The sequence below is a fragment of the Mustelus asterias genome, chromosome 19, assembly GCF_964213995.1.
Source record: "Mustelus asterias chromosome 19, sMusAst1.hap1.1, whole genome shotgun sequence".
NCBI lineage: Eukaryota > Metazoa > Chordata > Chondrichthyes > Carcharhiniformes > Triakidae > Mustelus > Mustelus asterias.
Window position 1 is genome coordinate 55,292,058 of NC_135819.1, and position 14,937 is coordinate 55,306,994.

Below are 14,937 nucleotides of genomic sequence, written 5' to 3' on the forward strand. Positions count from 1 at the left end.
GCCAATGGCCATCGAGGTAAACTCAGCCCTGAATTTCGTCACTTCTTCTAGGGATCAGCAGGATTTCACAACACACTGCCCACAGTGCATCTCCCACATTCCCGAAGCCATGCCTGTCCCTCACATCCACTTTGTTACTATGAGTCCAGCCAGAACCGGTGGACCTTTGCTGCAGTAACTGGATTTCCTCAGATGGAGGGAGTCATTGGCTGTGCACAAGTGACTCTCAGATCAATCAGCAGGATTTATCCATCAAAAAGGATTCCACTCTTTCAATTTTCTCTGGAATGACCACCAAAACCGCCTACCCCAACCCACCTTATATCAAGTTGATCTTTCTCTACACCCTAACCATGACTGTAACATTACATTCTGCACCTTCTCCTTTCCTTCCCTATGTACAGTATGCTTTGTCTGTATAGTGCAAGAAGCAATACTTTTCACTGTATACTAACACGTGACAATAATAAATCAAATCAGAAGATAAATCACATCTTGTCTCTGCAAGATATCCTGGAAGCTGTCATGATGCCTCACTCCTACACCAATCACATCTCCCACACAGACCTTCACACCTCCATGTAGAGTCAGCAGGTGGCTCCTTGAAAGACAAGGGCTACCCAGTGAGGAACCTTACCACTGAGAAAGCAACTGGGTTGCTGAACATGTGATTCAGGTGCCTGGACAGATCTGGGGGCACCTTTCAATAAGGGTGTCCAGAAAGGTATCCTGCTGTATCTGACATGATTCCTATACTTTTAGAAGTTATCCAGAGTTCATAGCTCCTTGTTATTACATCATGGGGCAGTGGAAAAAACACACCACTTTTTATCCTCTCAAACAGTTTCAAGAAATATCATCTTAACCTCCTTTGCTTCTGTGAATACACTATTGTTTCTCAAGCCTCACCCCAGCCATTCTCCTTGCGAATCCACATTCTTTCTGTGATGCCCATTCAAATGAGATGCTCGAAACTACACACACAACTCCAACTGCAGTTCATCATCTCCTTGCTTCTGGATTCAGTGTCCCATATATTCCCCCTTATTGCTATTTATGGCTCTTCCCAACTGCATTTTACTCCCTATTGATATCTCTCGGTTCTCCCACTCAGTTGAAAATCTCATAAGCTTGGATTTTTCTCCATGAGGTAGGTAGCAGGATTGACGAAAATTCCCAGCTTAGCCTACCCACCTTCGGTGAAAGTGCCTGCAAGGACAGGATTTTCAGAGTGTGTGTGTGGGACACGGTGGCACAGTGGTTAGCACTGCTGCCTCACAGCTCCAGGGACCCGGGTTCAATTCTGGCTTCGGGTCACTGTCTGTGTGGCGTTTGCACGTTCTCTCCGTGTCTGTGTGGGTTTCCTCCGGGTGCTCCGGTTTCCTCCCGCACTCCAAAGATGTGCAGGTTATGTTGATTGGCCATGCTAAATTGCCACTTAGTGTCAGGGGAATTAGCTAGGGTAAATATATGGAGTTACGGAGGTAGGGCTTGGGTGGGATTGTTGTCGGTGCAGGCTCGATGGGCCGAATGGCCTTCTTCTACACTGGAGAGATTCTATGATTTCTCTTCGTTGCCCAGTTCATTCACACAGGTTCCCGTGTCCAATCTGTCAGCAATTTGTGTTTCCATATTTACTGTCATGCCTCACACTTTATAGTGTGGAAAATAATTGAAAATGTCATGGGACAGTTACAATTAATACAGCATTGCTACTGACAAAGTTGTAAGATCTTTGATCAAGTTTGTCAATATGATGAGCGACTTAACCTAAGAGAGCTTTGCCGTGGATTACAATGGAGCTTTCAGTGGAACTAGCAAAATCATTTGCCATAACATGTCTCCAACGGAAGAACATTTGCATGATGTGCCATTTACACTACAGGCAGCTCAGAGGGCGTTTGACTTGCTTTGAGACTTCTTAAAACTTTAAATCTGAGATGGTTTAACCTCATTTCTAAAGCTTCAATATTTCACCCTTGTTTTCTTGAAAGCTGAGAACCGTTTTCAGGATTAGAAAATGAAATGAAACCAAACTTGTATTTTGGAAAAAGGTAAATAGGCACTTTAAGCAAATGTATGCAAAATGTAACTTGAAGGCATTTTTTGCGCAATGAGCAATCTCACTCATGATCAGTCCTGTAGGCACGGTGAAGAACACACATTACAGTGCAACACTTTATTGATAAATTTACCATATCAAGTTTCAAGGCGAATAAGTATCATTGATAAGTATGAAACAAAAGAGTCGCAAGGCCAAATGCAGTAACAGTAAGAATCAAAAACAACAGAAAATTGTTGTGTTTTTAAAAATTCATTCATGGGATATGAGCATTGCTGGCTAGGCCAGTAATTATTGCCCATCCCTACTTCCCCTTGAGAATGAAACTTTTCCTGCTGGAAGTGCGAAGGAGCAGGACTTGTCCCTGCACTAGTGCTGATCCCACTACAGTTTCTGGGCTCAGTTTTAAAGTTAAAGTTTAATTATTAGTCACAAGTAGACTTACATTCACACCGCAATGAAGTTACTGTGAAAACCCCCTAGTCGCCACATTCCGGCGCCTGGTTCGGGTACACTGAGGGAGAATTTAGCATGGCTGATTCACTTAACTTGCACATCTTTGGAGTGTGGGAGGAAACCGGAGCACCCAGAGGAAATCCACACAGACACGGGGAGAACGTGCAAACTCCACATTGACAGTGACCCAAGCCGGGAATTGAACCCAGGTCCCTGGTGCTGTGAGGCAGCAGTGCTGACCACTGTGCCACCCTGCCTAATTATAGAATGGAGGGTGAGGGTCAATATTTTTCTCATAAACACTTCTCACTGTAAGCTTGCCTGGTTGGGGTGGGAAATAGACAGAATTTTAACTGCCAAAGGGGAGACAGGTTTGAGTTCTGGGTAAAGGGGGTGGTTAAAGGTGGCGTTAGTTTGGGAACTCAACGTGATTTTGCCCACCTCCAGCTTTAACCCAGGTAGGTTTGCACGTGTGAAAAAATCCAGTAGAGTTGTTGGATAAGTAAGAGATTTAAATCCTCAATTAACTCAAGTCGGCATGGTAGCACAGTGGTTAGCACTGCTGTTTCACAGCTCCAGGGACCTGGGTTCAATTCCCGGCTTGGGTCACTGTCTGTGTGGAGTCTGCACGTTCTCCCCGTGTCTGCGTGGGTTTGCTCCGGGTGCTCCGGTTTCCTCCCACAGTCCAAAGATGTGTGGGTTAGGTTGATTGGCCATGCTAAAATTGCCCCTTAGTGTCCTGAGATGCGTAGATTAGAGGGATTAGTAGGTAAATATGTAGGGATATGGGGGTAGGGCCTGGGTGGTATTGTGGTCAGTGCAGACTCGATGGGCTGAGTGGCCTCTTTCTGTACTGTAGGGTTTCTATGATTCTATGATCCTAAGTCAAACGCAGATTTCTGGCTTTAAGAGTCAACGTGAGTGTCTCAAACTGTGTGGAATGTTCCAGAGCAATCAGGCGAAGAACAGCAGGGGGTGCTTGATCAGTGAAACAGACAGGCTGGGATGTCTTCAATGAATGAATCTGAATAACTGTAGCCCTACCAAGATGAGAGGCTGGTGCTCATTGCACTTCTCTCTCTCTCCTTCAGTACAGTGAGAGGTCTCACAACACCAGGTTAAAGTCCTAAGTTATTTAGAATCATGAGCTTTTGGAGCACTGCTCCTTCATCAGGCGAGTGGAGAGGTAGGTTTCACAGATATGCCTACTCCTTCAGTAGGCATATCTGTGCAAGAATCAGGAGCTGGAACCCCGGCTGACTTTCCCTTCCTAAGCTCAGGATCCTCTGACTAATTGTAATGACCTAACTACGATTCTCAACAAAGTCAAGAACGCTACTTCTTCTGTAAAGCAGAGCGATGGACCTTTCACTTTTAACCCATTAAGACAACACAAAGCATTTCTTGTCCATAAAGTTGCTTCATTTCAGTTGACAGAAAAAGAGCTTTGCAAGGCAGGATACATTCCCTTGTCCATATTGATCAAGGCTAGAAGATTTTAAAGATAAAATGTGAAAGCTCCAACTCCATTTGTTTTGTAGTTTAAAATGTTTCAATTTCATATGTATTTTATATTTGGTGTGTCAACTTGTCATTCCCAAATGAATCACTTAATAAAATACTTACAAATCATTAAATGTCTCCAAGGACAAATCTGGTGTGAAAACATCCAACAGCCCAATAACCTAGAGAGAAAACAGAACATTCTTACATTCATGCATACAGATTGTTATCCAGTATATCTGAAAGGAACAGGAAAAAGACATCATTCCTGAGAGACTTTTATTTCTCGTAAGATTAAAGGTGCTCTGCCTTTATGAAAAAATTGTCTGTAAACCAGACGAAAATGTTTGCCAAACATGCGATAAAATGACATATAGCACCCTGAAACCAGAAATGCAACCTGTGGTTGGGTGAATCAGCCATGCTAAATTGCGCCTTATTGTCCCACAATGTGTAGGTTAGATGGATTAGTCATGGGAAATGTGCGGGATTATGGAGATAGGGCAGGGTAGAGGGCTTAGGTAGGATACGCTGACAGAGAGTGTGTGTCGATTTGATGAGCCGAATGGCCTCCTCCAGCACTGTAGGGATTCTGTGGTTGAAATGTATCACTCTCATATAATGGAATGTGGAAGTCTTGTGGCATAATGGTAGTACTCCTACCTCTGGACCAGAAGCTTGAGGTTCAAGTCCAACACCAGGACTACGGAAGTAGCATTTATCACGCAGTTCAATGGGCTGATATTCAGCTTGGTAATGCTTCCACCACTTCCCTACTATTGCCCAAAGGGAAAAGCTGTGTGTGTGTGTGTGTGTTTGAAGATTCTGTTAAAAATATAACAGTATCTGGCTACAATTGACACAGCATTCTTTCTGGGTTCTCCTTCCCCTACATAAAATATAGCTTGCTGCACATTTTTCCATAAATATAGAAATTAGAAGTAGGAGTAGGCCATTTGGCCCTTCAAGCCTGCTCCGCCATGAATTTGATCATGGCTGATCATCAAATTTAATATCCTATCCCCCTTCCTCCCATATCCCTTGATTCCTTTAGATCCAACAGCTATATCTAGTTTCTTGAAATCGCACACTGTTTTGGCCTCAGCTACATTCTGTGGTAGTGAATTCCACACGTTCACCACCCTCTGGGTGAAAAAATATCTCCTCACGTCAGTTCTAAAACATTTACCCCTTATCCTCAAACTATGAACAATAGTTCTGCACTCTCCCACCATTGGGAACATTCTTTCTGAATCTGCCCTGTCTAACCCTGTCAGAATTTTATAAGTTTCGATGAAATCCCCTCTCACTCTTCTAAACTCCAAGACAAGGAGGTATAAATTTCTCTTGGGGAGTTGTGCAAAATGGGTGTTGGCAAATCTGCAGATCAATTTACATGTCTGCCCATTTTTTTTTTCATGACTTATTTTATGGAAAAGATATTGTTGCTGCTTGTAGCTACTCCTAACAGGAGATCTGCTGCCCAAATATATCATGCTCGCTTATCTTTCTCACACATCCACTCTAGCTTGTCTGCAACCATCCTGTGACGCTCATCATCCAACTGCACCCATGTTGACCCCCCTTCTGCTGCCCTCCATTTTGCTCTCTAGAAGAGATCTCTGGAGCTTTTCAGCTCTGATTAAAAGGTTGAAATGCTGCTAAAAGATAAATTAAGAGAGTTCCTTTTGTTTTTGTAATTTCAAGAACCTCTTTAGTTGTCTTATGGTCCATGTATGGAATTTTAAACATAAGTCTTAGCATCAACATTTCAAAGGCTTCTATTTTCTTCCACAGATCTTTATTTATTGTTCAGATTTCTGAGGATTACAGGAAAATTGACAGAATGTAGCATCTTAAAGAGTTTTTTCTTTGTCATAAGCTTGAGTTCTCTTGTTAACACAGTCTTCACCTTCACAAAATTACTTCTGGCTATCTCTATCCTTTTTACTTCAGCATCGCAACTACCATCTCCTGTTATCATTTGTCCCAAGTAGACAATCATTTGCTTCAAACTTCACCCTAGTTTCTTCAAACGTATTTCATTCAACTAGTTGTTTTTGTCTTTTGGTGTTCAGTCTCAATCCATACTCTAAACTTCTAGATTTTGTAGGGCCTCTTCTGATTCTGCAAGGAGCACTCAGTCATCCATGTACCGCAAGTGGTGGAGGGAAAATGGACTGTCAATTCACTATCATCCACCTGTGCTACTGCACAAGCCAAGTTTTTACGCCCGATGGTTTTTGAAGTAGAACAATGAATGAGACAATAATGGGAGAGGCTCAGAAAGAGGTGACTATTTGTACAGGGAGAAATTCAAGTCTTTTAGCATGGCATTTATCTGAAGCAATGTTTGTGTAACTAACATATTTTGGAGGCTGAATTTTCACCAATTTTTGGTCAAATCCAACATTCAAAACTTAATATAACAATGGCATCCGGGCCCAGGAATTTGATATTGGGGTATCCACGCACAAATCTTTTCTGCATTTTACTGAAATTCCGTCCTTTGCTACTTTAGCAGACACTTTACCTGGTTTAAAATAAATGGATTAACATTTCACTAAAATAGTAGAGGGAGGGACTTCAAATCTCACCAGCAATTTACAGCCAAATTTCAGAGCCTGGGTGACGCTGGGATCAAGGAAGCAGGTGGTGGGTCTCTTGGAGAAGATGAGCTCTAAAAGTGACTACTTCAGTACACTCCTGACCAAACTACCCTATCTATAAACTGGTGATCATCCAGAACTCTACTGTCCATCTCCTCATTCACCCATCACCCCTGTGCTCGCGGATCTACATTGAGCAACATCTAACTCACCCTTGTTTTCAAACTTCTCCATGGCCTTGCCCCTCTCTACCTTTGAAACTGTCTCCAACCTGACAACCCTCCGAGATAGCTTGACTCCTCCAATAGTGTCCTCCTTGCATGTTAATCGCTCCACTATTGGTGGCTGTGCTTTCAGCTGCATAGGTCCAAAGCTATGGAATTCCCTACTGAAGCCTTTCCAACTTTCTACCTTTAAGCTGCTCATTAGGACCTAACCTTTTGACGGTACTTATGGTCATCTGCCCTATTGTCTCTTTAAGTTTATTTATTAGTGTCACAAGCAGGCTTACATTAACACTGCAATGAAATTACTGTGAAAATCGCCTAGTCACCACACTCCGGCACCTGTTTGGGTACACTGAGGGAGGATTTAGCACAGCCAATGCGCCTAACCAGCACGTCTTTCGGACTGTGGGAGGAAACTGGAGGAAACCCACGGAGACACTGGGAGAATGTACAGACTCCACACTATTGACCCAAGCCAGGAATCGAACCTGGGTCCCTGGCGCTGTGAGGCAGCAGTGCTAACCACTGTGTCACTGTGCCACTAAGTGTCAAATTCAGTGTGGTATTTTGTGAAGCATTTTAGGACATTGTACTACACCAGAGGCATTTTACAAGCTCAAGTTGCTTTTGTTTCTCAGTCAAACCTTCAGGCACTTTTCCTCACATCCCCCTCCCCTGAACAATGGGTCATCCTGCTTTCATTTATCGCTCAGAGAAATGCCTCGGGATGTTATTGCTATACAACTTTCAAGCAGTTGTAGTAATTGTCAGTTGCTGCACTATGTTTTGATGAATAATTAATACACTTGCATTATCAAAGGAATGAACATATAAATTAATTTGCTTGAACTGATATGACATGCATAGATTACAAAGCTTTGCCCTCAGAAATACGCAGTGAATCAATTAAAAAGATCTTCTAAATCCTAATATCACAACACTGCTAAAGTCCATTTTGCACTAATGCTACTTTTTCAGCTCCGATTGTTAATGGGAAAAATCTCACACACATCACATTTTTTTAAACACTTTCTGACCCCTTGAAAGCTCTATGCCATTGTATGACTGTTAGCACAAGTGTGGGAACAGCTTGAAGTAACACAAGTATGTTACTATGGTAACAGTATCTGGATGCTGAATACTGCTACCTAACATGACAGAACAAAGAAGTTGGCACTGTCTTTGTAGAGGCTGTGAAGACCTTGCACAAAAATGTTTTTTGCTAATTGAATTTCAATAGTCACATTGCTCCTTCAGTTCAGTGCAGGTTCCAACCATTGAGTGTTAGAATTCTGTTTTTAATCAAACTGCTATGTCCTTGAAACTTTTCCATAGAAGGGACATTGAATCAGACTTTTGAACAGACCTACTTCACATTAAGTTGATCTTTCTCTACACCCTAGCTATGACGGTAACACTACATTCTGCACCCTCTCCTTTCCTTTCCTATGTACGGTATGCTTTGTCTATATAGTGTGCAAGAAACAATACTTTTCACTGTACACGTGACAATAATAAATCAAATATCAGACTGTCTAAAAAACTGACAATTTTAGTTCCTAGTGCCAAAATAGAAAGGCACACAATAGTATCCTCAGACATAACAATGGCAATGCACATAATCATGGACTGCAATGAACAGCTTACGTTCCAGCCTTGGAGCTGTTTTAGAGAATTTATCACTCAGCCTTGAGGGAGTTGATATTAATGCAAACAATTGACAAGCTTACTCCTATTTTGTGTGACTTCCCAATGCATGGCCAATCAGCCATTTTTTGCACTGCACTCTGCAGGTCTTTATACTTGTCAGTATTGGCTCCTCCACCATTATTTTGCTATTTGCATATATTCCGTAACCGAACAGTTCACCATTTTTGGAGTGAGAGAGAAAACCAGAGCACCCAGTTGCTCAACACACTGCTTAATGAATGTGCATGGACAAACTGACAAGCTTACTCCTTTTATTTTGTTACTTATACTTTTTTTTTTGCAGACACACTTGCTCTTATTTTTAAAATGAAACATTAACCATTTAAACTAAATCAAATTAACTGAGGGACAATGTAAAGGGGCAGTCCCTTAAACTGACACTGCACTAAACAGAAAACCAATCACAAAGGAAACTTAAAACATTAAGTCAAGACATGATTTAAACAATGAAATTGTTTCATGCTCATCATTAGATTTTCAAGTCCAAGAGCTTTGATTGAATTCAAATTTCACCATCTGCTGTGGTGGGATTTGAATAATGGTCCCTGGACCATTACCCTGGGCCTTGGGATTACTAGTCCAGAGACAATAGCACTACACCACCACCTGCCTTTCACCTGACAAGCTACTGATGCACCTTGGGTTGAAAGTCAAGGTAACAGCATAGTTTTGTTGTACCTTAACTCGGTAATTATTTTCTTTCTTGCATTGGCTTTTTGAATAGGCATATTTAAATTGTAAATCCCAATGTAATAACCAGTGGGGGTATTTAAGGAGTTACTGAACCAACAAAGTGAATAAATTAATGTGTAAGAAACTTTAGCTGCAGGCACACTCCCTTTTTTCATTTTCCATGGAATTTTACAGCATGGAAACAGGCCCTTCGGCCCAACTTGTCCATGCCACCGTTTTTAAAAAAAAACCCCTAAGCTAATCCCAATTGCCCGCATTTGGCCCATATTCCTCTATACCCATCGTATCCATATAACTATCTAAATGCTTTTTAAAAGATAAAATTGTCCCCACCTCTACCACTACCTCTGGCAGCTTGTTCCAGACACTCACCACCCTCTGTGTAACAAAATTGCCCCTCTGGACACTTTTGTATCTCTCCCCTCTCACCTTAAACCTATGCCCCCTAGTTTTAGACTTTCCTACCTTTGGGAAAAGATATTTCCTAACTACCTTGTCTATGCCCCTCATTATTTTATAGACCTCTATAAGGTCACCCCTCAGCCTCCTACGCTCCAGAGAAAAAAGTCCCAGTCTATTCAGCCTCTCCTTATAACTCAATCCATCAAATCCCGGTAGCATCCTAGTAAATCTTTTCTGCACTCTTTCTAGTTTAATAATATCCTTTCTATAATAGGGTGACCAGAATTGCACACAGTATTCCAAGTGTGGCCTTACCAATGTCTTGTACAACTTCAACAAAACGTCCCAACTCCTGTATTCAATGTTCTGACCGATGAAACCAAGCATGCCGAATGCCTTCTTCACCACTCTGTCCACCTGTGACTCCACTTTCAAGGAGCTATGAACATGTACCTCTAGATCTCTTTGTTCTGTAACTCTCCCCAATGCCCTACCATTAACTGAGTAAGTCCTGCCCTGGTTCAATCTACCAAAATGCATTACCTCGCATGTGTCTAAATTAAACTCCATCTGCCATTCGTCAGCCCAATTGATCAAGATCCCGTTGCAATTGGAGATAACTTTCTTCACTGTCCACTATGCCACCAATCTTGGTGTCATCTGCAAACTTACTAACCATGCTCCTATATTCTCATCCAAATCATTAATATAAATGACAAATAACAGTGGGCCCAGCACTGATCCCTGAGGCACACCGCTGGTCACAGGCCTCCAGTTTGAAAAACAACTCTCTACAACCACCCTCTGGCTTCTGTCAAGAAGCCAATTTTGTATCCATTTAGATACCTCACCCTGGGTCCCGTGAGATTTAACTTTATGCAACAACCTACCATGCGGTACCTTGTCAAAGGCCTTGCTAAAGTCCATGTAGACAACATCAACTGCACTTTCTTTCCAAAGAAACCCTTAGCTAACATTTATAGATGGAAATTCACAGCTACTGCTATTGTGACTTCCCAATGCATGGCCAATCAGCCATTTTTGCACTGTACGCTGCAGGTCTTTATACTTGCCAGTATTGTCTCCTCCACCATTATTTTTCTATTTGCATATATTCCGTAACCCAATAGTTCACCATTTTTGAGTGTGGGAGGAAACCGGAGCACCCAGTTGCCCAACACACTGCTTAATGAATGTGCATGGCCGATAAGCAATGCTCCTCATTGGGCTGCATATTCGCAAATTCAGCCCCAAGTTGTCAAAGTGGAAGAGTCAGATGAATCTGCAGATGTAATCCAACAATTAGAGAAGTGAATTATTGGGCTATGGAATATATGCAAATAGCAAAACGATGGTGGAGGAGATTATACTGGCAAGTATAAAGAACTGCAGAGTATAGTGCAAAAATGGCTGATAAACAACTTATTTGGTGAGATAGTTAATGGAACAGTTGACAGAAATCCAGGATTTTATTACAATCATAGAATCCCTGTAGTGCAGAAGGAGGCCATTTGGCCCATTGAGCCTGCACCAACAACAATCCTACCCAGGCCCTATCCCCGTAACCCCCCATATTTTCCCTGCCAAGTGTCCTGACACTAAGGGGCAATTTAGCATGGCCAATCAGCCATTTTTGCACTGTACTGTGCTGGTCTTTATACTTGCCAGTATTATCTCCTCCACCATCATTTTGCTATTTGCATATATTCCGTAGCCCATCTTTGGAGTGTGGGAGGAAACCGGAGCACTCAGTTGCTCAACACACTGCTTAACAGAATAGGGTGGAATGTTGAAATGCACATGTAAAACAGAAGAGTGCAAAGCAGCGATCACGCTTAACCTTCACACTACTGCAGTCAGCCTAGACTTTGAGTACTCAGACATGGGGGGGCTTAATATTCCAGCCAGAGAAATGGTGCAGAGGAAAGTGAAGTTGCTGATCCTCAGCATGTGAGGAAATAATGTAGAAAGGTGAACATTCCATCCATGGAAGATGGCTGTGTGCACGTACAAAGTGAATAGTACATGAAAGGGTAAACCTAGAACGAGACACAGTTGGAATATCAGGAAGTTGTTCACACTATGAGTCACAGAACTTGTCATGAACTTCCAGGTTGATGAGTGGGGGAAGAACCTGGGATTTGTTTCACAAACACACGAATACTGTGAGTTGCCCAGGGGTGACAGTGGATTTACTTTGGACGATGCTCACCATTTATTGATCATCTCATGACTTTGGCCTTCCATACTCCCTCCCATTGTGGTTGTTCATTACTCCTCCCCGTCTTTCTCGAAACCAGCCCTCTACTTGGGTTGTGGTCCAACACACACAACAAAATGAGATGGAAAATGGCCAAGTAAAAGGAAAACAGGAGTTGTTTTTCGAAAGTGAAAATAAATGTAACTCTCCCCCCCCACCCAAATGATACATCATATTGCACATCACGGAAGAGAAATCTATTACAAAGAGATTGTGATTTTAATTCACTCCCAGCGCTGTTATTGTTTTTAACGTGAACCTTTTACTCACATTCTCGTGTTTCATGTGTTTCAACAGTCGAAGTTCGCGGTAAGCTCGTTTGGCGAAAAGCTCAGATTGAAAGGGTCGGTACAATTTCTTGATTGCTACTTTAGTGCCAGTTCGCTTATCAATAGCTGAGCTGTAGACCCAAAGAACACAAAATACAGGTTAATTAGAGATGTTTCCGCGACACACAAAAAAGGGTTTTTTTTTAAAAAAAGGTAAGTTTCCTGAGAACCCGGAAGAGTGGTGGCCCGCTCCACAACTCACGATTACATGGAAAAGTCTTCATTGTCAATTACCTCTCTCACGCTGTGCAGATGCGAGTGTGTGTGTGTGCGGTTTCAGAACAGATGAATGAGCATGGGGCGAACTGAAATAAACAAACCGCTCTGCGATGGCCACACAAAGTTGGGTAGGAAGATAAGAAGGCCACTCACCAAACACTTCCATAGGCTCCTGAGCCCACAGCACTAAGCTCCGAGTATCTCTCCAGTACCTCCCAGGCTGTTTTATTAATCTCCTGCTGGTGGAACCCCTTCCTTGCTGTCATCGTGGCGACTTCTCAAACTTTGGGAACTGGCTGGAAGTTGTCCGATCAGGTGTTGTTTCAAGAACTGCCGAATCGCCTCCTACACCCACTCTAAAGCTGAACTGATGCGTGTTGAACTGGCTGCCTTCATTCACTATGAATGAGTGCAACTCGCCCTAGACTAACTTTGGGGGCAACTTCCCCTTTCTTCAGGGAAGCTTCTCTCTTTCCCTCTGTAATATTCAATCGTTTCCTTCAAAGGGAAATCTTTGAACTTTATAATCACGTGTCTGATCAATATTTGCTCTCGGGAGGTGTTTCGACCGCTTTGATAAACACTCTTGCCGGCAGCTGGATTGTAGGCTACCCTCTCATGGAAACAGCCGGTCATTGCAGGCGAGCTCAGAACTGGGCTCGGATTTAGTGTCGACTTCAGCATATTTTTTTCGTGGTTACATGGTGTCAGTTATTTTTCCAAAGGTTTGAGGCTGGCGAGATCAGCGCCACGTATGTTCTGTTTGAAATCAACTTATTCAGTTTTACCCTCCCCTTCACTCTATGTCCTGGCCCTTATAAATCATTACTCTCAATCTTAGATGAAGGGTCATCCAGACTCAACATTGGCTCTATTCTCTCTCCACAGTTGCTGTCAGACCTGCTGAGATTGTCCAGCATTTTCTGTTTGTCACACCCGGTCTTGGATGTTTTCTCTCATTTTCTTCAGTCCATGTAAGAATATGGTACATTGGTTGAACCATCCACTCCCCACACTGGCAGATCTGGCTGGGCCACTTCATGGTACTTCTGTCCTACACTCAACTGTTCACCATTCCAAAACCATCCTGGATTGAGGGATGATCTCCAGCTTCTTTGTCCTTGAATCCCAGGCCTTTCCACCCTCCCAACAATGTGCTAGAAGTTCACAAAGCTTCTTGGTCACTCAGACGCTCTGCTCAGCAGCTTTGCTCCATTTCGCTTGCTCACCTGTTCAAACTTTTTTTAATGCCCTGCCCCGCCCCCATCATGGTCCTGAACTTTCTCTCGTTTCCCATTTCCCCTTGTGCCCTATCTTATCCATGAGACTCCACTACCTGTTCCCAGTAAAAGTGTAAAGTTGCCAATGACAATAGGCTGCTCTCCCCTTTGGAGGGGAGGGGGGAGGAGAGAGTTGACTGGTGGTGATTTAACCTGAGGATCACCACACCTCAGGTAAGGAGCAAGGTCAAGATGGCAGGCTTTAATGAATAATGTCAGCCGGTACAGGAATTGAACCTGTGGTGCTGGTGTTACTCTGCATCACAAACCAGCTGTCCAGCCAACTGAACTAAACTGCTGATGATAACCCAACTTCCCCTCTTGGCCTTTGTGTTAGTTGATATTGTAAATCGTCTTCTCTCTTCTCTCCTTTTTAAATTTGCCATCATCAGCCCTCCTCAAAAAGAAACATCCTTGACTCCTTGTCCTTGCAAACTCTCATCTCCTCTCCAACCTTCTTTTCCCCTCCAAAATCCTTGAATATGTTGTCATCTTCCAAATCCGTTCCCATCTCTTCCGGAGGTCTGCTTCCTGTTCTTGCCAAGATATGGAAACTGCTCATATCAAAGTCACAAACCAATGTAACTGTGTCGAAGGTAAATGTTCTCCCCTCATCCTTTTAGACGTGTCTGCAGCCTTTGGGACTGCCCTCATGTGGATCCATTCTTGTGTATCTAATTGTAGCCAGAGAATTACTTGCCATGGTTTCTCTTCCTGCTTCCACACCTTTGTCTCTGGTATTTCCCCCTGGAGGATCTATCCTTGGCCCTCTCCTATTTCTCATTTACATGCTGTCCCTTGGTGACGTTATTGAAGGCACAGTGTTTAGTTTCCATGTCAATGCGAATGACACTCAGCTTTACCTTGGCACCAGCTCCTGAAGCTCCTCCACTGTTGCTAAATTATCAGACTGTATTGGATGAGCAAAAATTCCCCCCCCCCCCCCCAACATTTAAATATTAGAAATACTGAAGCCATTGTTTTCCAACCTTTCTCCAAACTCCATTCTCTATCTAGTTCCTTCTACCAGACAACGGTCTGAGATTAAGACTTTGTTGCCACGTTTGATCCCAAGATGAGCTTTCAATCTTCTAATCACACCATCACTGATTTCTTCCAGGCTTCACTATTCCAATGCATTCCTGTCTGGCCTCCCACATCCCACCTGCTGTAAACTTGAGGTCATC

The 14,937-nt window shown here is 42.9% G+C and overlaps 1 protein-coding gene across 1 annotated transcript in view; it reads right to left on the reverse strand.

Moving 5' to 3' along the window:
• LOC144507964 (mitogen-activated protein kinase 12-like) overlaps window positions 1-13,084 on the reverse strand; it is a 70,206-nt gene extending 57,122 nt beyond the window's left edge. Inside the window, exons 1-3 of the mRNA XM_078235574.1 lie at window positions 12,624-13,084; window positions 12,193-12,322; window positions 4,145-4,203 (exon numbers count right to left, since the gene is read on the reverse strand). Coding sequence (XP_078091700.1) covers window positions 4,145-4,203; window positions 12,193-12,322; window positions 12,624-12,736 — 302 coding nt within the window. The 5' untranslated portion in view covers window positions 12,737-13,084. The remainder of the gene's footprint in view (window positions 1-4,144; window positions 4,204-12,192; window positions 12,323-12,623) is intronic.
• Window positions 13,085-14,937: the final 1,853 nt, after the last annotated feature.